Source organism: Xenopus laevis, chromosome 3S, assembly GCF_017654675.1.
Source record: "Xenopus laevis strain J_2021 chromosome 3S, Xenopus_laevis_v10.1, whole genome shotgun sequence".
Lineage (NCBI taxonomy): Eukaryota > Metazoa > Chordata > Amphibia > Anura > Pipidae > Xenopus > Xenopus laevis.
In genome coordinates, this window is record NC_054376.1 from 58,281,828 (window position 1) to 58,304,058 (window position 22,231).

Consider the following 22,231-nt stretch of genomic DNA (forward strand, 5'->3'; position numbering starts at 1 on the left):
ATGACTAAAGTGTGGTCAAACTTTATCTTTTGAATTATACACAGGAGTCGAAGCATTAATATACGCTATAAGCTGAAAGACCACACTATCAACTTCACTTCCAAGAAAGTTTCTTTGCGATGCTTAATGTTCAACTTGGCCATTGGACCCATCGGGCATCTCGGTCAGGCAGGTTTTGATTTTCCAGATGGATCGAGGACTGCATCGGCTAGTTGTTCTCACTCCAACGGCTTATATTCTGGCTGTTTTATGATCGTTTGGCCCTAAGCCTGATATTGCCCACCTATGGTGGACATATATGGGGAAAGATCCGCACGTTTGGTGACCTCGCCAAAAAACTCAGAACTTATTGTGTATTGCCAACTGAAGGCGCTATGCAGCAAGTGTTTTGTGCGATCTAATGGTTACATGTGATCTATCTGTTTAGCAGGCATTAGAAACCATTAATACATTGCTCTTTAAATTATGGCCCATAAGAGGATCAATCCCACAACCTTGGAATTATTAGCACCATGTGCTAACCAACTGAGCTAACCTGCCAAGTCAACCTCTTCTGGGGATTTTAATTAGATGATTTACGGTTGCCTTGCTAATACTTTCCTGCAGCTCACTCTTACTTCTCCATCCACAGAAGCTTTCAAAGAGTTTACTTCTTTAGCCTTAGATTTTGTTTTATTTTGTCAACTTTACTTCTGTGAAGACAAATAATTTTCTAAAATGATATACAAATAAAATCATGCTTCCTTGTTGGATTGTAATTCATGCACCATTCAGAGGCAGTTAAAGTAATTAGTCTTCTTTAGCCAGGGAGGAAAAATATATTGAATGTGTGTCTCCTGTAGCCCAGTGCTCCAGGAACCCAACCCCTCCTTCACCAAGACTTAAACTATGCATTTAACTCCTTAAGCTCCCGCTGTCTTCCTAAACTTGAACATGGCATAGGCAATATTTCAGAAAAAAATTACATTGGAAGACTTTCCTTTTATTTATATTGCCTAGATCCCTGAACTCACTCTTTAAAGGGATACTGTCATGGGGAAAAAATTTTTTTCAAAATGAATCAGTTAATAGTGCTGCTCCAGCAGAATTCTGCACTGAAATCCATTTCTCAAAAGAGCAAACAGGTTTTTTTATATTCAATTTTGAAATCTGACATGGGGCTAGACATTTTGTCAATTTCCCATCTGCCCCAAGTCATGTGACTTGTGCTCTGATAAACTTCAATCACTCTTTACTGCTGTACTGCAAGTTGGAGTGATATCACCCCCTCCCTTCCCCCCCCCCAGCAGCCAAACAACAGAACAATGGGAAGGTAACCAGATAGCAGCTCCCTAACACAAGATAACAGCTGCCTGGTAGATCTAAGAACAACACTCAATAGTAAAAACCCATGTCCCACTGGGACACATTCAGTTACATTGAGAAGGAAAAACAGCAGCCTGCCAGAAAGCATTTCTCTCCTGAAGTGCAGGCACAAGTCACATGACATGGGGCAGCTGGGAAATTGACAAAATGTCTAGCCCCATGTCAGATTTCAAAATTGAATATAAAAAAATCTGTTTGCTCTTTTGAGAAATGGATTTCAGTGCGGAATTCTACTGGAGCAGCACTATTAACTGATTCATTTTGAAAAAAAAATTTTTTCCCATGACAGTATCCCTTTAAGGTCTTCCATCTACCATTAATTCTGTCATTAATACCACTATGCACTGGAACTACAAAACATCCACGATGTGGCCCAGCTCCACTCTGAACAGCTCCCCCGCTCTACAGATGCGCCGATGAGCCAGCAATCCTTGGTTATGGAAACCACGCTCCCTGATGCAGCAGCCGCTTCACATGCTGTCAATACAACATGAGACAGAGCCAAGGAGGAGAAATCCAGTGCCACACAATGGATGATCGCCGTGTCGCCTTTTCTGTAGAGGACAGGAAGAGGAGTCTCGGTAAGTTATTTCTTAATAAAGGCTTTGTAATTTTAAACTTTTATTTGTCTTGGTGTTTATTGTTTTTTAAATTGATGTTACTGGTCCTTTAATGCAGGGAATTCTATTGTTGCTTAGCAATGTGATGTCATGTTGGATCTGTAACCCTGCATGTTTTTCTTCTTCTTCTTCCTGTGTATGCTCTCTATGAAAAGTTCCTGTTGCCCACATGTTATGCTGAGTTCTATAAAACAACCAAGTTACTGTCACACAGAAGTTGGTGTGTCTGTCCTCACTTACAGAGAAGCTGCACATGCAGTTCAGATCAGCTCTCTGCTAACAATACCCAGAATGGTTTACCTTAAGGTACTGTCAGTGGTGACAGTGGCATTTCTGAGGGGATTTTTGTTCCACTAGGGAGCACACTGGCCTCCAGGTCTGGACTGAGAATTAAAATAGGCCTGCCATTTCAGGTACACAGAGGCCCAAACAGCCCTCACCAGCACACTAAATACTGACTTTCTATGGCACCTTATAGCAGCCCCTCTGGTATTTGCCAGAACCCACTGATTGCCAGTCCGGGCCTGCTGACATCCCATCTGGAGTTCCCTGCAAGATTCCTGGTGTCTAGTGGGCCAACCCAGTGACATCATCACCAAAGTACTGACTGACACGGTTTGCAGTGGAAAGTAAAGTAAAAATAGATTCTGTGTTAAAGCTGCAAGTAAATAGTACTAATCATTTAAATGTAATATACCCTGGCTTTGTCATCAATTATGACCACAATTATATCACTCAAGACAACAGTTTTGTAATAGAGGAAGTAATGATTGTAAGTCTCAATGCACATATATCTGTTTCTGATTTAATGAGAATATCATATCTATGTGACAATATGACTCTAAGCCATAGGCAGTGCCACATTTCTACACCCAAACCATCAAGAAGCTAGTGCCATGTACTTATAATGTATGATTTATGATCACTTAGTATGCAATCAGTTTCCATGCAAGGCAAATGAGTTTGTGACAAATACAGTAGAATGGGCAGGATTAGCTGTTTATGAGCCTCATATTTCCCCACAGAGGCTGCAATAAAACAGTAACACAGAACAGCAGAATAATCAGCAATAATTCTAAAGTATATTTCATGGAAACCATCAATATGCCAAATTCATATATAATGCCCCAGAATATACAGTATAGTAGTGGCAATGCCAGTTTAATGTTGAATGTACTGAACTTGCACAGACTCAACTCATTGTTCAGATAAATTAAGCCAGCTGGCTGGCTTCATGTTATAGAACAATATATGTGCACATGCTCCACACTGTAACCATATGTTGTGATAAACTAACTGAAGCAGAACTTCAACTCTCTATCAATATCAGGAGCATCCAAATGCAATGAGTGCAATGAGTCAGACTGGTGAACATTTGCAAAACCAAATAACTGCAGCCTGACCAGAACAACCAGGACTTTTGGTTCTGGCCTACAAATACCCTAGCAGCTGCTTTTCTCTGTACAATCACAGAGATCTAGTGAACACACCATTTATCAAATGCTGTCAGACGGCTGGTTCAGGTGATTATTTACAGCAGTGGTCCCCAACCAGTAGCTCGTGAGCAACATGTTGCTCTCCAACCCCTTGGATGTTGCTCCCAGTGGCCTCAAAGCAGGTGATTATTTTTGAATTCCAGGCTTGGAGGCAAGTTTTGGATGTATAAAAAACAGACGTACTGCCAAACAGAGCCTCAGTTTAGGTTGACAATCCACATGGGGCTACCAAATGGCCGATCACAGCACTTATTTGGCACCCCAAGAACATTTTTCATGCTTGTGTTGCTCCCCAACTCCTTTTACTTCTGAATGTTGCTCACAGGTTCAAAAGGTTGGGGATCCCTGATTTACAGCTTTGTTACAGCCTTCATTGAAATCTGTCGCAAGAAAATACCATGTGGCCTGCAATGCAAAACTATGCTGTTACAGGGCAGGTCAATCCAAAGTGCAATTCCCTATTGTGCACTTCGTTTCTTGACTTTTTATGGGACAAGAAAACCAAGGATTTTATCTGACAAAATGAATCAACACTCCATCCACATGACATGCCGCAGGTCTCTGCGCTCCATAAGGGCTAGTCCACACGGGGAGATAGCCACGCGTTTGCGGTCGCGGCGACAAAGCGCCGCGCCAGTCGCCGCGACCGGCGCAGGCGACAGTTTTGTATGGGCGCCTATGTAAAAACGCCTGTGCTAACCACACGAGGCGATGCGCTTTTCAACAGTCGCCTGAAAATGCCTCGCCAGGCTTTTTCAGGCGACTGTTGAAAAGCGCATCGCCTCGTGTGGTTAGCACAGGCGTTTTTACATAGGCGCCCATACAAAACTGTCGCCTGCGCCGGTCGCGGCGACTGGCGCGGCGCTTTGTCGCCGCGACCGCAAACGCGTGGCTATCTCCCCGTGTGGAATAGCCCTAAAGGAGTATTTTGCAAGCTGCATCCTGCATTATGTCCCTTGACGCAAGTCTCTGCTTTCCCGAGGGCCAAACAATCTGATCAGTTTGATATCACCCACCTCAAGTTGTGTGTAAGTTGGCGACCTCATTAAAGAAATGGATTTGTCAGTGTATGGCCAGCTTTCCACATCAACCAGTAGGATGGAAACCTGCTGCTGAAATTGCTACAATTGTAAGCCACTGATGCTACAGGCTACAAAGTGATATTTTCTAAACTTAACCCTAGACTGCATTGTGTCATAATTATTTCATTATTTGATGAGACTTTTTTTTCTGAGAAGGGGCTGCTAACCACACAGAAGAACAATATAAATTATATTCAGAAGAGAGGCTATATGACAGCAGTATAAGCAGAATCAATGTACAGTGAAACTGTAATTTTATATCCTTTGATTTTATGTTTCCCTCATTTTACATAGTTTTTTGTGATCCCGCCAATATATAATGCATGATTTGACAGCATTTTTTACAGATTTTCTTGAAAAACGTAACATGGTGGTTCTACTGTACTTTTAGCTGCATTTCAGCAGTTTTCTTTTTATAAATCCAAAATATAATCCCAGTTGACACCAATGCACATTTAAGATGCTGGTGCATACACATTAATCCTACATGTGAACGTGGTGCAGGGTTGTGTCGATTCACCCCATCTCCAGGCATTATTCTTCCCCTCACTTGTCCTATAAGCACTGTAAATCTGTAGAGAAAATTGTTCCTCGCCAGCTACCATAGTACGAGCTTAGAACACCTTATCCCATCCCCCATGATCCAAGCCTTCTGCATTTATTGACACATAATGAATTTAGCAGGAGACAGTCTGAGCTAGTGTCACTAGCTCCTGTAAGATATGGAAAATGAGCCCATAGTCATTATTTAACCAGGCATTTGCACCCTGTCAGTTAGCTCATCCTCTTTGCAGTATGGATAAGGATAAAGAACTTCAGCCACCCCATTAGCTATTGTGAGCAACAAGGGAGTGTGCGGAGTCACTCCTGCTGTGAATGCTGCTTCCTTGTACTGAACAAAAGGACTGAGATACAAAGGATGACTTGCTGTGCAAAGTATTTTCTTTGGCTATTCTTATGGCAAGATATCCTGCACGGAGCTTGTGGTAAGTACATACACTGTAAATATTTAGCATCTGCGGATTAAGCATCTGGCACTGCTTGACTCTGTGACTTGTGTGTATGCGACAAGAAATCCTGCTTCTTCTCTCATCATTACAGAGGACACGGATTGTGCTCCTAGTACAGTGCTCATGTGTTGCCGTGTTTGGTTCTCTACACAAAGTGTGCTTTTAAGTTTGCCTTAGTAGCTTACACTATGGGCTCTGGGAAGTAAATACGTTTTATTGTGTTGAATGCTGAGCTACTTTATACATTACAGTGTATTGAACTGTCTTGCACACACAATACATTGGCATCATGTTAATAAAGTGACATACAGAAACAGATGTGGCACTTGACTTTTGTTTAGTTATTTCTGCATGGCGCGGCATGGAAAATAATCCTGCAACTGGAATGTTTGTTCAGCCTGTCGCTGTCAATAAACCTGGTACATGTGACAGTTCAGCAAATATTGACCTAGTTTGGCACATTTTGGCCTTTAACTTTTAAAACTGCAACTATATATCAATATTTTATGCCATGTGGAAATTTATATCTAATGACCCTTTACCTTCGACGTTTCTTTTCTGAGTATTTTATACATGGTAATATTACTTAATACATGGGTGCTACCAAGGGGTACCTGAATGCTCCCAGAGTCTGGTAAGTCAGTGCTTGCTGACAGCAGCTGGCTATGAAGAGACAATAGACTTAACCATGTAAGTCCCTGGTGCCGAAAACTCCTCATTCATCTCCAGATAGATTTGTGAATAGTTCTACTGAAGGGAAGCAGCAATAAGTCTCAAATGACTCCTAACAACAGCCTGGGTATAAAACTGTTCCTATCTCTCCAGGCACTTAGGCAGTTGTGTGAATTCCATACAGTAAAAGCCCACCCATGCTGCAAATGGCAGGGGAGCACACACATGTAATAAGCATGGATAACATAACTATGCACAGATGCTAAAACCAAAAATGGATCTTACTGAAATAAATTTAAAAACAAATACCCCTGTGATTTACACAAAATAAGCACATCATTGTTGATAATTACTACAATTTGTGTGACCGTTTGGTTACATGCTTTTAGGCTCTACACAACATATTCATTAGTACTGAATGAAAAAGGATGTTAAACTGGATTTTCTATCTATTTAGATGTTGCTTAGTATTGGGAGTGTATCTTCTTAGCTTTTATTTCTGCCTCCAGGAGGAGGAGATTGTTTATTTAGTCTTACTCTCACTCTCTCATTCCCTTTTTTAAGGGCACAGACAGACTAGAATATAAATCACTCCACAAATAATCTCCTCTGTATGCTTCTCCAGCAGTTAAAATGCAACCGTCTATAGGGAAACATATGCAGCACCCCTACTTTCCAAAGACAGGCAACTTTGTGCTGCCTATGTTTTCCCAGGCGCGATTCACATTTTAGCAAGTGAAGCATTCAGAGGACATTAGTCAGTCTGGCCAGAGGAGATTAATTGTGGGTTGTCTTTTCCCTAAAAAGCAACTCTTTATTTTTATATGTATAAGACATCAGGACCTGGGGTTGGAGGAACTCATTGCAATGGACTCATTATCTCTGATCATTTTAATAGACAGTGTCAGTATGGGGTATCTGGGGCCCACTGGTACTGTCACTCCAAGGGCTCAACACCCCAGCCATGAAGGCCTCCGCCACCCTTGCGTATATCCCTACAGCTGCATACCTTTTCTTGCGGGTTCTGTTGGTTGTTGTAAAGTTCAGGTCCTAGCAAGCAACTCCCCTTGCACCACAGATCACAGACAGTCAGCAGGCCAGGGCTGATGGAGCCCATAACAGCTGTAGCCCATCAGGATTTTGCCCTGTGTCCTGTAGTCCCAGTCCAACCCTGATACTCACACAGAGGGACAAGCTATGTTATTTTACTGTCTCCTACATTGACTCAATGTCAAACAAGGATGCTGATTTATAAAAACAAATTAGCATGCACCACAAATCTTACAATTAGGGATAGCCTGCTTGTCCACAACTTTAAGCTCCTATATAAGTGCAGCCCGACTGTTTATTTGCCTTTTGCTCTTCACAGTTCTTCAACTATACATTGGTGCAACTAGGGGTGCCACGTGGCCAATATTTTACTTGCCTGGATGGTAAAATCATGCCTGATGCCAAAGTTAGGGAATTAGGGAAGAAAGATAAAAATGTATTAATTTGGCATAAGGGAGGGTAATAATTATTATATTATTTCTTTCTTTTATACAATAGCTTCCAAGCTATAAGTTTGTGCTTTAAAAATAAAACTATAATACCAATGAAATATTTCTTGTTTCTGGTGAGCCTATGGTTAATGGCTGTTTCTTTTGTGTGTGTGTGTGTCTGGTGCATCTGCTGCAGAGCCAGAACCCCAAACAAAGAGGTCACAGAGTTATAGACTTGGGAATGTATGACATGAGAACATACACGTACAGAGTACAGGGGCGATCCCGGGCCCTCTGCCACCTGTGGCAGCAACAGTTGCTGCTGCCCCCCTGGAAATTTGCTCTTAAAGTACCAGGAGCAGCATTTTTGCTGCCCCTGGTACCTAGCGGGGCGCTGCCACCTGAGGCGACAGCCTCAACTCGCCTCATTGGTGAAGCACCCCTGACAGAGTACAGGAGTGAAAGGGAGTTACCAGTGGGAGAGCATAAAGATATCTGAGCAAGTGGCTCTGCCTCAAGGCCAGGTTACAAGTGGCCAAGTCTAGCTTGAGAACAAAATCCATTCAAGTAAGGGTGCTCACAAGGGAATCTGTATACACAAAATCGTTTTCTCTTCTAGCACAAAAATACATAAATATAAGCCCTGGCTGAGCGTGGATGTAAGTTTGACAGTAATCACAGTTAGTCTGTCCAAAGTGATAGACTACAACATTGGCAGAACGTTCTTCTTAGATTCGCTCAGAAGAAAGTGTAACTGTATTCTATATCCATGTTGGATGTGGATCAGCAGTAAGTAGGGCACAGGCATTGCAGGCAAGGGAATAATTTCAGTTATACCACATAAGCCAAATCACAGGAGCTGTGTACAAAGATATTGTTCCACTGCAGATAGATTAATAATAGCAGTCCTGCCGGAAGCCCCTAGTTCTCTACTCATGGATAGCTGGGAGAAATGACCATCTCGCCAAATGAACTGAACACACCTTGTGATTTATTATTATTGATCTGTCAATCCAGATACATGTTGATCTTCCCTTTGCCAAAAGAAATGAACAGCTTCAAACTACAAAAATAATGTATTACGAAGGAATAAACAGAAATAATTTGCATTATGTTAGGTGTGTTTCATTTGCATTGGCAATGGAAGAGGGGGGAGTATATTTTTATATAGAATAAGGCATTTTATGCTGTAAAGTAACAACTGAATGATATTGCAGCACAGAGGTCAACTTTCAGCACTCAGTCGGATGCTGAATTAGATGTCTGTTATTCTTAGGCACTTACATGGTGAGGATTATGGGAGTTGTAGTCAGGCCTGGACTGAGAATTAAAATAGGCCCTTGCATTTCAGGTACACAGAGGCCCAATAAGCCCACACAGAGGCCCAGACAGCCCTCACCAGCCCACTAAATAATGACTTTCTATGGAACTTTATAGCAGCCCCTCTGGCATTTGCCAGAACCCACAGATTTCCAGTCTGGGCCTGGTTGTAGTTAACAACAATTATTTTGCTCCTGAGTTTAGCAAGTCAGAATGTTCTAGATGTCAGCCAGACAACACATAGGCAAGATCAAAAGCTAGTTTTTTTATAATTTTATTTTTCTATGCGGATAGTTTAATTGATTCCATCTTTAATCTCAATTTAGACAAGAAGTTCCAATTTAAATTAACAATTAATACGCTATAGATTGGGCTAATGTTTTAGTAGCCTTTAAACTGATCTTCATTTTTATTGTTTATGGTCTTTCAGTTGTTTGCTTTCACATTCTGCCTCTTTTTACACTTATAATAACAATTCTGTGCCTTAACAGATACCTGATGAAATTAGCAAAAGGCTGCAGAACAAAAAGTTAAATAGAAAACAAATACAAGAAGGGCTGTATTCACCAGGCAGACACATGTCTCATTTTGGAGGGCAGAGATTTGAAGAGATTCAGCAATGTGCATGGCAGGGAGCAAGTGTGAAAAAACCTGTTTGTCTGCACTTTAAACCCTGCCCTGCACTTCAATGTACTGTGCAAGTGAAGCCAGGGAACCTAAAGCTTGAAACTTCTGTGAGTCCTACATTTACATTGGTTTTCCAACTAGACTTTAAACAAAAACTTTTATATTCCAACAGTGCCAGAGACTGCAAAGTGATACACTATTTATAACTATAAACAAGTAGGTATACACAGCATTGTTCAATATACAGACCAAAAAGAGATGTGTTTATTGTTTGTCCAGTATATATTGATATTTTAATGATATGATGAAAGACTATTTTACTGTATAATACTGTTACTGATAAGAGTCATTCATGGCATTTACATGTGCAACGTTTCCTATTATTCCTATTGTTATTTCTTTTCTAATTCCTGGGCTCTTGCTAGACATTTTTCTGACAGATATTTATTTCTTGGTTCAATAGAACTGTTTTACATGCGCTTTCACACATTGCTGCTGAACTTCCAGTTCCATGAGCAAAGCAGATAAGCCATAAGTACTAATAACCATTTTCTTTGCTTCTTGGAACTGCTGTGTCATATATATGGTGTTATATAAAAGGAATTCAATGTTTATTTGTTTTTCTTTTAAAAGGTATTTCAGAACCATCTTATATTGCCAAAAGTGAAGACCGATTATTCAAATATTTATTTCAACAGCAAGACTACCAAAGATGGGTTCGTCCAGTTGAACACTTGAACGATACAGTGAAAGTCAAGTTTGGCCTTGCCATTACACAACTTGTGGATGTAGTACGTATAGTAAATTATTTTGTGTTTTCATTTCATATGCTGGCACAGGATGACTACAGTAAGCTTATTCTGATTGTGTCTTGTATTCATGTACATTGCTGGCAGTGCTCAATATAATGTAAGGCTTTTGAAAAACAGGACATTTTGTCCTCTGTGATGAACTAAGTCCCAGCCGAACTGTCCCTAGAATATAAAAGAGAAAGCACTCTGGGTGATGCCAGATAGATAACATTCCCTAAATATACTTATAATAAAGCCCATTGTGTCATTGTTTTCTCTTGCAACTGGTAAAGTTCTGTTCTTACCATGGCACACTCTTACTTTCCATTTGTGGTTTATGTCTTGGCCTGCCCCTAGATTATGACACAGATATATTTATATCTATTATTTATTCTGTATATTTTGTAGGATGAAAAAAATCAACTAATGACTACAAATGTATGGTTAAAGCAGGTAAGTGCAGTAGTCAATTCATTTGTGTGCAATATTGCAAATATTGCAACTGTTTCTGTGAAACAAATTGATGTGAAATAAACACATTCACAATATCCAGAATGTTTAAGGGCACTTCGCTTCTCCCCATCTTTTTTCCTATTCTCACTATAGGACACTATGAGGCAATAATAAACCCTCCAATTCGACCCTCGAAGTTAAATCCTCGAATATCGAATTCTAAGGATTTAGCGCAAACCCTTTGATCGATCAATCGAAGTAAAAATCATTCGATCATCGATAAAACCCTACGATTCGAACGTTTCGAACGATTTTAATCGATCAATTGAAGGATTTTTCAAAAAAAAAATGTTAGAAAAGTGCTGGGGAAGGTCCCCATAGGCTAACATTACACCTCGGTAGGTTTAAAGTGGCAAAGTATGTAGTCAAAGTATTTTTTAAAGAGACAGTACTTCTACTATCGAATGGTCAAATAGTCGAACGATTTTTACTTCGAATCATTCAAATCATTCGATTCGAATTTGGTCGAAGTACCCAAAAAAATACTTCGAAATTCAAATTTTTTATCATTCGAATCCTCCACTCGAGTAAACTCCACTTAGTAAATGTGCCCCTAAGATTATAAAGAAATATTGTTGCACTAGGAATCAAACTGGATAAATTAATTATTCATGTTACATGTGTTGTTGTATCAATCGCCACATAGCTTGCTAAATAGCCCCAGGCTATCTTCTCAAATTCTTATCCCTACAGTTCTGAGCAGCATAAACTTTGGCTTATTTGGTGGGATATATCTGATAAACCAAGAAATGATGAGATATCATAAAAAGAGGCATACTGAGATATACATTTTAGCTGTGGATGGCCAATGTAAAATGTATTTTAGATCCATCAAAATACTGTAATTGTTGTATAATTTAAGTATATTATTGTAAAGGCCTTTCAAAACATAAGGCTCAAAAGATTTGGTCCCCTGGACCCTCTGAAACCTCTTATGAATGCATTATGCATTATGAATGAATGCTGCACCTAAAGTTCCTGTGCCCTTTGCCACTGACTTTTCCAATGACTTAAATGAATTGTTCAGTATAAAAATAAAAACTGGGTAAACTGATAAGCTGTGCAAAAAAAAAAAATGCTTCCAATACAGTTATGTCCCATGTGCCCCCCCTTAAAGTCACTAACTCAGAGTTAGAGAGCTTAATACCAGAGATTAGTGTTCTTGCTATTATGTTAGACATCCAGTCACTCCAGTCTTTATACATTACATTATTAGAAACATTTTGTATTTTTCACAGCCTATCTATTTACCCAGTTTTCATTTTTACACTGAATGAACTCTTTGTTTAAGTAAAATTAATGGCAGCAATGTCTAACAGAAAATACAATTTATAATTTTCCCCTTTCATGCCATTAGAGGAATCTGCAAAACATTGAGTATATGTTTTGTATTGACTTCCTTTATTCATTTCAAATAATTTATTGCATTTGTTCATTCTTAATAACATTATTTGACAGCAAATACACAAGAAATACCAGTGGCTTTTCTTAGTAAGAAAAGGGGAGACCTCATCAAAACTCTAGGATTAAACTTCAGTAAGAAGATAATGTACAGAATTAGTAAATATATCTATGTTTCAATTTCAAAATTAATGGAGAATTAAAGATAATTTTGGGAAGTTACAATGGCAGTCGTTTCAAAATATGTTATTGTGCTGTACATATGAATTGGGTTCAACAGTGTGATTTATTTTTCTGTTATTATAAACTATTGTCTCGCTCTTTGGTTAAAGCTTGATTACATATTCTGCATTCTTCCTTCTAGGAATGGGTTGATGTTAAATTGCAATGGGACCCCAATGAATTTGCTGGAATAACATCAATTCGTGTCCCCTCGGATTCTCTTTGGATTCCTGATATTGTTCTGTATGATAAGTAAGTTCGGTGTGCATATTTATATTTATTATTAGAATGATCTGTAAACTAGTTGCCTGAGTTGAGACACAGCCCACAAGAAATCCATTCCCAAAATTATATACCCTACTTTCAATGTAATCCACAAAGTAATCTAATCTAAAAGGAGAGATTGTTGCATGTTAATTACCCAAAAAGAACCCAGGTATAATAAAATATGTTAAAACTTGTGAAGGAAGCTTAGGCTAGAAATGTTGTACATTATGGGGCAGATTTAATAAGCTCGAGTGAATTTTCGAAGTCCAAAAAGTTAGAATTTCGAAGTAATTTTTTGGTTTCTTCGACCATCGAACTGGATACTACGACTTCGAATTTACTACGACTTTGATTCGAAGTATATTCGACCATTCGATAGTCGAAGTACTGTCTCTTTAAAAATCCTTTGATTTCAATACTTTGCCAAGTTAAAGCTACCGAATTGCTATATTAGCCTATGGGGACCTTCCAGTGCATTATTTAAGTTTTTAACATTGAATAGAAATCCTTCGATCGAACGCTAAAAATCGTTCGAATTGTTCGATTCAAAGTATTTAATCGTGCTTATTCGATCGATCGAATGCTATTTTAGCGCTAAATCCTTCGAATTCGATATTCGAAGGATTTCAATTCGATGGTCGAATTTCGAGGGTTTTAACCCCTCGAAATTCGACCCATAATAAATCTTCCCCTATGTTTTGGGCTCCTGTACCAGCCCAAGGCAACCACAGCCCTTTAGCAGGGAAGTTCTGTGCCTCTGAAGATGTCCCAATTATCTCCCATCTTCTTTTCTGCTGATTCACTGCACATGCTCTGTGCTGCAGTCACTTACTGAGCTTAGGGACTGACTCAATGTATACAGTACACAGAGAATACAAATGTTGTAATATAGGGTTGATTAGTAATCAAAACAGATAATTATTAAGGCAGCACAGAAACCAGTGCAACTAGCATCAGAATCTACCCTGTGGCATCAGTTTATATTACAGGCAAACCTAATTTTCTGCTTGATAATTTCTGACGACCCCTAAGCTTAGCTTCTCAACAGCTGCTCAGAGCCCACTGAGCATGTGAGTGTCACATTCACTTTCCAAGATGGTGACCCCCCTGTGACAAGTTTGAAGTCCTGGATCATTGCTGCTATTGAGAAGCTGAAACTTTAGGCTGGTGCAATAAGGTCATTATATAAAATATCAAATTTTTATCCATATTTATTACTTTAACTGTATGCTTTTATGAACTGGACCCTCTGAAAATCCTGTTTATCAAGCTATTTTTGTTTATTGTTGGACCCTCTGAAAATCCTTTTTATCAAGCTATCTTTGTTTATTGTTGTTCCTTCTTGGTTATGTTTTTTTTCAAATGATGAGTAACTTGATGCTGCTACATAAATTGACAATGATGATATAAATTTTTTGTAAATCTAATTTTAAACTCTTTACAGATATCTTCCTGTACAATGGTAGTAACCGTTACGAAATACAATAAAAACGTTGGTGGGTCTTTAGCAAAACATAACGATTATTTTTTCAAGACACTAAAAAAGGAATTAGTATAAATGAACATGGTGTTTAATTTGTTAATAAACCAGGGTGGTACATTTTTATATTAAGACTTATTATCAGTGTAGTTTAATTTACTTAACGATAACATAATCAATATATTAAAATTAAATGCTGTGGGATGAACAGACGTTATTTAGAGGGCCATGGACAATAGCACTGACCTCAGAAACAGCACAGGACAATTGTTATGTTGTACTAAACACACACACACACAACATATACAGTTTATTGGTTTAAAATAATTAAAGAAGAATCAGCCTGTGTAAATTTGTTTGTATTATACAGTATACTAATGCTGTCAAGGATGTGTGACTTTCTACACACCCACATAGAAACTACTCTAACCTCACATTCTAAACAATGCGACTGATGATGTGTATAACAGGGATTCAGAGCAATTTAAAATACTCTTAGAATATGAATGTCTACATCATATTAAAAGTTAATTTAAAGGCGAACCACCTTTAGGAGACAAACTCTTCTACTTTTTCTTTGACTACTTTTCTTTTGTGCTGTTTTTCTAGTGCTGATGGGCGCTTTGAAGGTTCTGTTACAAAAGCTGTGGTGAGATATGATGGCACCATAAACTGGACACCACCAGCAAATTACAAAAGCTCTTGTATCATAGATGTGACATTTTTCCCTTTTGATCTTCAAAACTGCTCCATGAAGTTTGGCTCATGGACCTATGATGGATCTCAGGTTGACATCATTCTTGAAGATTACCATGTGGACAAGAGAGACTTCTTTGACAATGGAGAATGGGAAATTGTTAATGCAACTGGAAACAAAGGAAATCGAACAGACGGTTGCTGCTTTTATCCATATATTACTTATTCATTCATAATAAGACGTTTACCCCTTTTTTACACACTTTTTCTAATAATTCCTTGCATAGAACTTTCTTTCCTGACAATACTTGTTTTTTATCTGCCTTCCAATGAGGGTGAAAAAATTTCTCTTTGTACCTCGGTCCTTGTATCCCTAACAGTTTTTCTACTTGTGATAGAAGAAATTATTCCTTCTTCATCAAAGGTCATACCTCTTATTGGAGAGTACTTGGTGTTTACCATGATATTTGTAACATTATCAATTGTTTTAACTGTTTTTGCCATAAACATTCATAATCGTTCTTCTGCAACACATAATGCTATGGCACCCTGGGTTCGCAAAATATTTCTTCACAAACTTCCGAAACTTCTATGTATGAGAAGTCACGTGGATAGATACTTCACTAGAAAGGAAGAAAAAATCAGAGGACCAGATTCATCCAGGAATACCTTAGAGGCAGCCTTGGATTCCATCCGTTATATTACGCGAAATGTAATGAAGGAACATGAAGTGCGAGAGGTATGTATTTTATTTCTTAATAGTATGTAGTTGGCTAAAGCAAATATGCTTTAAGGAAGAAATACTAGAAAAAAAATTAGCCTAAAAGTTGAAAGATGATAATTGTAACACAAAGGAACTCTAATGCTCTTATTTATGGTTTTCTGTGTATTTGTGTAATGAAATAGTAATAGAATAAACAATGTGTCCTTATGTGTGATTATATAAGTGAAATCATTCAAAAGCCATAAAACTAATTAGAATTGCTTAAGGTGTTCATATTCAGGTTAACATTAGGTTCCCCTCCATTGTATTGGGCTAAAATAACAGCCTGCCTATTCATATGTCTCTAGAGTAGGTTTGAAAATCCCTTCAGGGGAGGGATGCATTCTGCCATAGATGACTTATTACTCAGTGGGTCTGTACCTTTCATGATCCAATTGTTGACCCTGGGACAAAAGATTGGAAGTTATATAGAAATATAACTTGGAATCTGTTGAAGAAGCACATATTTTGGTGAAATAATATATTTTCATTATGTGATATTACAGATAAAAACATATAAACCTTTTTTTTCTACAAAAACACTATTATTAAACTATTCTAAAGACAGTTTGCCAATAGAGCAAAGAAAAAAAAACCAAGAGTGGCATAAATGTGATGCCTTTAATGGATTTAAATGTTGTATTATCAAAGTAAGAGACCTTGATACTGGGGGTAACTTCAAGCATGTGTTCACCTGTTGGGTATTGACAACATGGTTTTCAAAAAAACAAGGCACTATTCATTTTTTTGTAGCATATTCATTCTTCTGAAACCAGAATACACTACAAATAAGACTTTATATATAAATGTTTATATAATTGTCAGAGAGTGGAATGCTCAAACCCTTGCAGTTTACACATGGCTCATCCTTCATACTGCCTAGCAATGATACGGATCTTGTGTACAGTCAAGGTTCTGTCTTCCAGTAGAATTATTGTATGAATCACACAGCAACTTCATGGCATTTATAGGATTAATATCTGCCCAAAGGGTGCTGCTGACAACATAATATGTGCAAAAACGACATGTGCAGCCATTGATACTGTACATATGTTCTTAAGTATGCCCAAATATGTCATTAATGTCAAACTTCAGATTTAGAGAATCTGATGATATCTACCATGGACTTCATAATAAACAAGTCTAGCCAACCAGGGGGTGTGCCCAAATAACCATGTGGGAAAGAGTGTGCTGCTTACAGTGTGCCTTCTGCGGCCTGAAGATGGGAGACAACTCCTAGCAATGTGTATTATCTGTGGTTCTTCTCACTCTGGTAGGCCTGTCATCTTAATTATATGTCCACTGTCAGTTTAGGCAAATAAGTAAAGGACTAGAGATTTCTTCAAAACCATTAAACTTCTTTATTCATTACTACTGGTGATATCAGACTTTAATAACAAAGGAATAGCATATGAACGCAGCATACATATTTTCTCACACATCTTATAAATTCACAATTGCACTCAAACTCATGATCTGTCCTCTCTGGAGGTGGTAGTGCTCATATTAGTTCCAGTCCCAAGTGTAGTCTGGACCCACTGTGGTCCCTTGCTGCAGGAATCTCACTTCCTGTGTCCCTGAAAATCAACCCTGAATCCCTAAACTAGTGGTCTGATCACTGTGGGGTGCTAACACTAGTTTCCTTGTTGGAGCCTCAAGCTGCTTGACTAGCTGAATCCTTTCTGTCTCTCACTCCTGGAGTGACTATAACAAAGTGTAAACAAGCTGAATTTGGTTGTGACCCAAATGGCAATGTAACACAGAAGAAAGGAGGGGCATATTTACCATCTACACAAGGGATATATAAGAAATAAGTGGATATAAGTGAAATTTGTAATTGTGAAACATCATTAGACTTTATAACTGGCAGACTATAGTGCCGTTATATTGCTCTGATTAAAGTGGCAGTGTCCCAGGGGGCTGCCTTTCGTAGAAATGCCAGTATATGCCGGTATTCTCTACAGGTTCCACTAATTTTCTTTTAGGAGTGTGCCACTGAATACTGGATGGAATGCATTTGCCACCACAATATTCCTACTGTTTATGTAGAGCTACAGTTACACTTTTCTAATGTCTGCATGTTTCCCTCCCACAGGTGGTTGAAGACTGGAAGTTTGTAGCTCAAGTGCTGGACAGAATGTTTTTATGGACATTTCTTCTGGTTTCTGTTATCGGTTCACTTTTCCTATTTATTCCCGTCATACATAAATGGGCCAATATTATTGTGCCTGTACACATTGGAAACATGTATGGAGAGAAAAACACATAAACATTCACAAAAATCATGTGCATAAATTATACATTTGCTGCTTTGCCAATATTTAATGTTTTAAGAGAACCTATATTTTATTATTTAATTAATTAACTTTATTACTTAAGCTATATCCTAAAGTTCCAGAATGTTATATGTTTATTTTGTAATGTTTTATTTATTTTCTTACTATCAGATGTAGGCCTATGCACTGTGTATCCTGCAGAATATCAGATGCATGTCATCCTAATCTGTAAGCAAATCTCTGCGGTGTAAAATAATAACAAACCTCTTGTTACTAAATGGCAGGCTGCGTCTTTTCTCTTCCGTATTGTATATTGGACAGACTACATATAAGTAAAAAAAAGAGCAATATAACCAGCATCCATTACTCCCAGCTTTTAAAATAAATAAACATTTAGTTTTTTGAACAACATCAAATAGTGTACATAGCAATAGTGGCCTGGAAAAGCAGATTGGCACATTTCCAAGCAACTACAAGCAGTTCATGCAAAGCTTTGGTGCTACATTCTTTGTCTGTTTAGAAACATGGAATGTGCCCCATGTGCTATGACTCTGAAGATCAGATTGACACCTGAAGGAGTCTATTGCAGGAGAATGTAGCTAGCCTACTACCTAGAAAAGCTACACTCTTATTTAGCAAGAAAATACAATATTTCTGTGGGATACTCCAGGAGTGAGACATACCTCCCAACATTTAGGAAACAGAAAGAGGGACAAAAAGACACCCCCTAATTAGCATGTTCATTTTACATAATTTGTCAGGTTATGAAAGTTTGAACACATTTCTGTGGTTTTTATATGTTATTACAGTTTTGCAAATGAAGCTGTGAGGCTAAGTTTTTATCTTATCAAACTGTCACAAAAGTATGTATTCTGGGCTGTCTGCCAAGACACAATTAAGTTAGAAACCTTGTATCTGTTTCTGGCTATTCAGTGCAGCAGATCAAAGAGAAACCCGGGACTCATCAGTACAAATCTGTGACAGCGGGTTGAGCTGTCAATAGCGGGACTGTTCCGCTCAAAACGGGACAGTTGGGAGGTATACAGCCCAGTGTTGTGTGACTGGGGACAGCTCCCCTCAGAGTGTCAGTAAGTGCAATTTGACAAATACCTCGGCCTCTTCTTTCCAAATATTCAGCTGCCTCCAGGAGGATTAGCAGAGAGTGTAACTCCATGCTTGCTATAATAGATTTATACACAGGCAGGTGTTATGTTGCTGGATAGAGACAAGAAGAAAAACAATAAGAAAGTTGTTCCCTTGGAACTCTTGCAGGAAAAGGGCTAAAAAAAGCAGTGTTAACCAACTAGAAAGAGTTCAGGCGCTTTGGAGACTTCTTAAGGTGGCCATAGACTCAAAGATCCTATTGTACAAATCGAGGATTCGTACAATTTACGGACCATGTGGGGAGAGTCCCGACATTTTTCGTCCGACGGAGATCGGTCATTTGGTCGATCACAGGCCTGGACTGAGAATTAAAATAAGCCCTGGCATTTCAGGTACACAGAGGCCCAAACAGCCCCCACCAGCCCACTAAATACTGACTTTCTATGGCACCATATAGCAGCCCCTCTGGCATTTACCAGAACCCACAGATTGCCAGTCCAGAGGTAGACTTGTTTTACCAATATTTATTGAAACTGTATATGAATAAGGGCCTCATGGGGCCCCCTGTACCTTCTTGGCCCCCCTGCGGCCGCAGGGTCTGCTTCCTCTATAGTTACACCCCTGACAGTAGCAGATAATGGGGCGAAGGTCAGTGGGATGTACAGGGGCTCATTTATAAACTTTGCGCAGTTCAGAATGGTTTGTACAGTGAACATATTTGCCCTGTGCATGGTGAAATTTATAAAGCTGGATAAGAGTGGTGTATTTAATGTACAAACAGAATTGCGGATTTCTTTTCGCACTGCGTATGTTCATAAGAGCTTTTTAAATATGGCCAAAATTGGAAATTGCAAATATTTATGTGCACACTCTGTGTTTGAGTTACGCAACGGCTTTGGTGGCGGAGAAAATATTTGCAAAACAGTTTTGCAAATTGTTTTAAATTTAAATGACTGTCAATGCTATTTTTTTTCAACCCTTGACTAAACCCACATTTTAAAAATCACCAAAAAAAAGTTTATTAAAAGATTCAAATATAAAAAGAATCAATAAGTAAAAACACAGAATGAATCCGAATAAAGATATGAAAACCTTAATCCTTGTATTTTATTGTGTTTACAAACGAAGAAAAAAAAAACCTGAAAAACCTCGAAAAGCTCAAAGAAAGGTTTAACAATCTGCAAAGGACAACTCCCACTGACTTCTAGATGACTTCATCTGTATTTAGTATTTTTAGTGCTAAAAAGTTTGTTTCAGGGAAATTTAAAAAATATGAGCATTAGTAACGTTTTCCCCTTAGGGAAAATTAGATCTATATAAAGGCTAACGGGCCGATTTACTAAAGGTAAAAGCTTTCGAGGTCTATGGTAACTGTGCACATTCTATTGGACATTTCAGACATTGAGGTTTTATAATTTTTTTTTGTATTAATTATCCAAAATAACTCAACATTTTTTGTATTTTTTTGGTCAGCATTCAGCATTTTTTTCCATGCATACATGTCATATGTAGATCTTTTAATAGCTTTCATGTCATTCATGGTTTTAGAGAAATAATAAAAAATAATTTAATTGTGATTTCAAAAACCTCTGAAACCACTTAAATTCAGCCTTTAATAAATATGCTTCTGTGTGTTTATTTTATTATTACCAAACTTATACATTTGGAGACACATATGGGCATACCTTTTTATTTTATACAGAGCACATGCCATGATACTATGTAGTTTATGCTGACCTAAAAGAAGAAATTGCCTTTAATTATCAGTTATTTTTATCCAATTTACAGTATATTATGAAAGCTGATTATGCTGCATATTTGTATACAAACTCAATATAAATATCTGAAAAGCATAATTCAATAGTGGGAGAACAATTCTGTTAATAAGACTGATGATTAGAGAAGCAGTATATACTGTATGGGTTTTGACTTATTTGCCATTATTTTAAATTTCAAGAAATCGTTTGTTTGATTAATTAACTTAACTCCCAACTGACCTGTTTTTCGCGGGATAGTCCCGATTTTGACAGCTCAGCCAGCAGTCCCAGATTGTTAGTGAAATGTCCCAAGTTTCTCTTTGTATATTTTTCTGGTGTCAGTGATGGAGGTCAAACTTTCTGAAATTTAATTAAATAAGAGGCTATTGGCAAAGAGCACAGGACTCTCAGCACCTGCACTTTATGTAACAATTTCAGATAAGCAAAGATACAGTTGTAACTATTTAAGATAAGCAAGCCTCTTGGGAGAACTGAGACTAGCATCTTAAAGGCAATTAACTTTCATTAGCAAAAACTTAAAAGACCTTAAAAATTTTTGTTCCTCTTTCTATTTTTGAAATATTGGAAGGTATGAAATAGTGCTGATTGCACATTACTTTTATACTTAATCACATGTTCTGAGCACTATTAGCCAAGGCAGAGGACCCCCCTTATGCAACAACAAAATTAAACATCTTTGCCTCCACATTAATTAAAAGGTTTTTCTCAACATGCTACAGAAAGCTTTAGCATTGAAAAGTATGGATTAATGGTGGTAAAGGGCCACTAAACCTTTTTATTATCCCTTTGTGGTTGTCTAATGGAAGCCTGACCAACTACATACAGAATTCTTTATTAGTGATAAGTGAATCCGTGCCATTTTCCTTTGCCAAAAAATTTGGGAAACCATGGAATAATGCGCGCCACTCAATGGGTGTTTTTGTGTTGTGTTATTTCCATTCAAAATGCATTGAAGTCATTGAGTGTTTTTATATGTGTTTTTGTCACACAAAATGCATTGAAGCCAATGGGCTTTTTTTTGAGATGTATTTTTTTTAATAATATGTGCCGAACACATAAAATTGTTGTAACTCAAGTAGTATAGCAACAAGAACACATACAGATTTAGCAATGTATTCCATATAAAGGCCACCATAGTAGGGTATAGTATAATAAATATTTTTACTTTTTGAAGTTTATGTAGCTATAGAAATCCTTTGCTACAAAATTCTTTTCCCAGTATAAAATAACTGTTTCGAAATATTCTAAAACAGCCTTTTGAATTCAC

General features: G+C 38.0%; 1 protein-coding gene across 1 annotated transcript; it reads left to right on the forward strand.

Moving 5' to 3' along the window:
* Positions 1-5,097: 5,097 nt before the first annotated feature.
* chrna5.S (cholinergic receptor nicotinic alpha 5 subunit S homeolog) lies at positions 5,098-18,360 on the forward strand. Its single transcript, XM_018255527.2, has 6 exons — positions 5,098-5,549; positions 10,307-10,464; positions 10,873-10,917; positions 12,743-12,852; positions 14,957-15,782; positions 17,902-18,360. Exons 1-6 carry the CDS (start codon positions 5,483-5,485, stop codon positions 18,073-18,075), a joined length of 1,380 nt encoding a protein of 459 aa, XP_018111016.2. The 5' UTR covers positions 5,098-5,482; the 3' UTR covers positions 18,076-18,360.
* The last annotated feature ends 3,871 nt before the right edge of the window (positions 18,361-22,231 follow it).

Excerpts from the sequence above, each read along its gene's own strand:
- chrna5.S (XM_018255527.2), top strand. The coding sequence starts at position 5,483 with ATGACTTGCTGTGCAAAGTATTTTCTTTGGCTATTCTTATGGCAAGAT. Across the intron at positions 5,550-10,306 it reads TATCCTGCACGGAGCTTGTG|GTATTTCAGAACCATCTTAT; the intron begins GTAAGTACATAC and ends TTCTTTTAAAAG. Across the intron at positions 10,465-10,872 it reads TTACACAACTTGTGGATGTA|GATGAAAAAAATCAACTAAT; the intron begins GTACGTATAGTA and ends TATATTTTGTAG.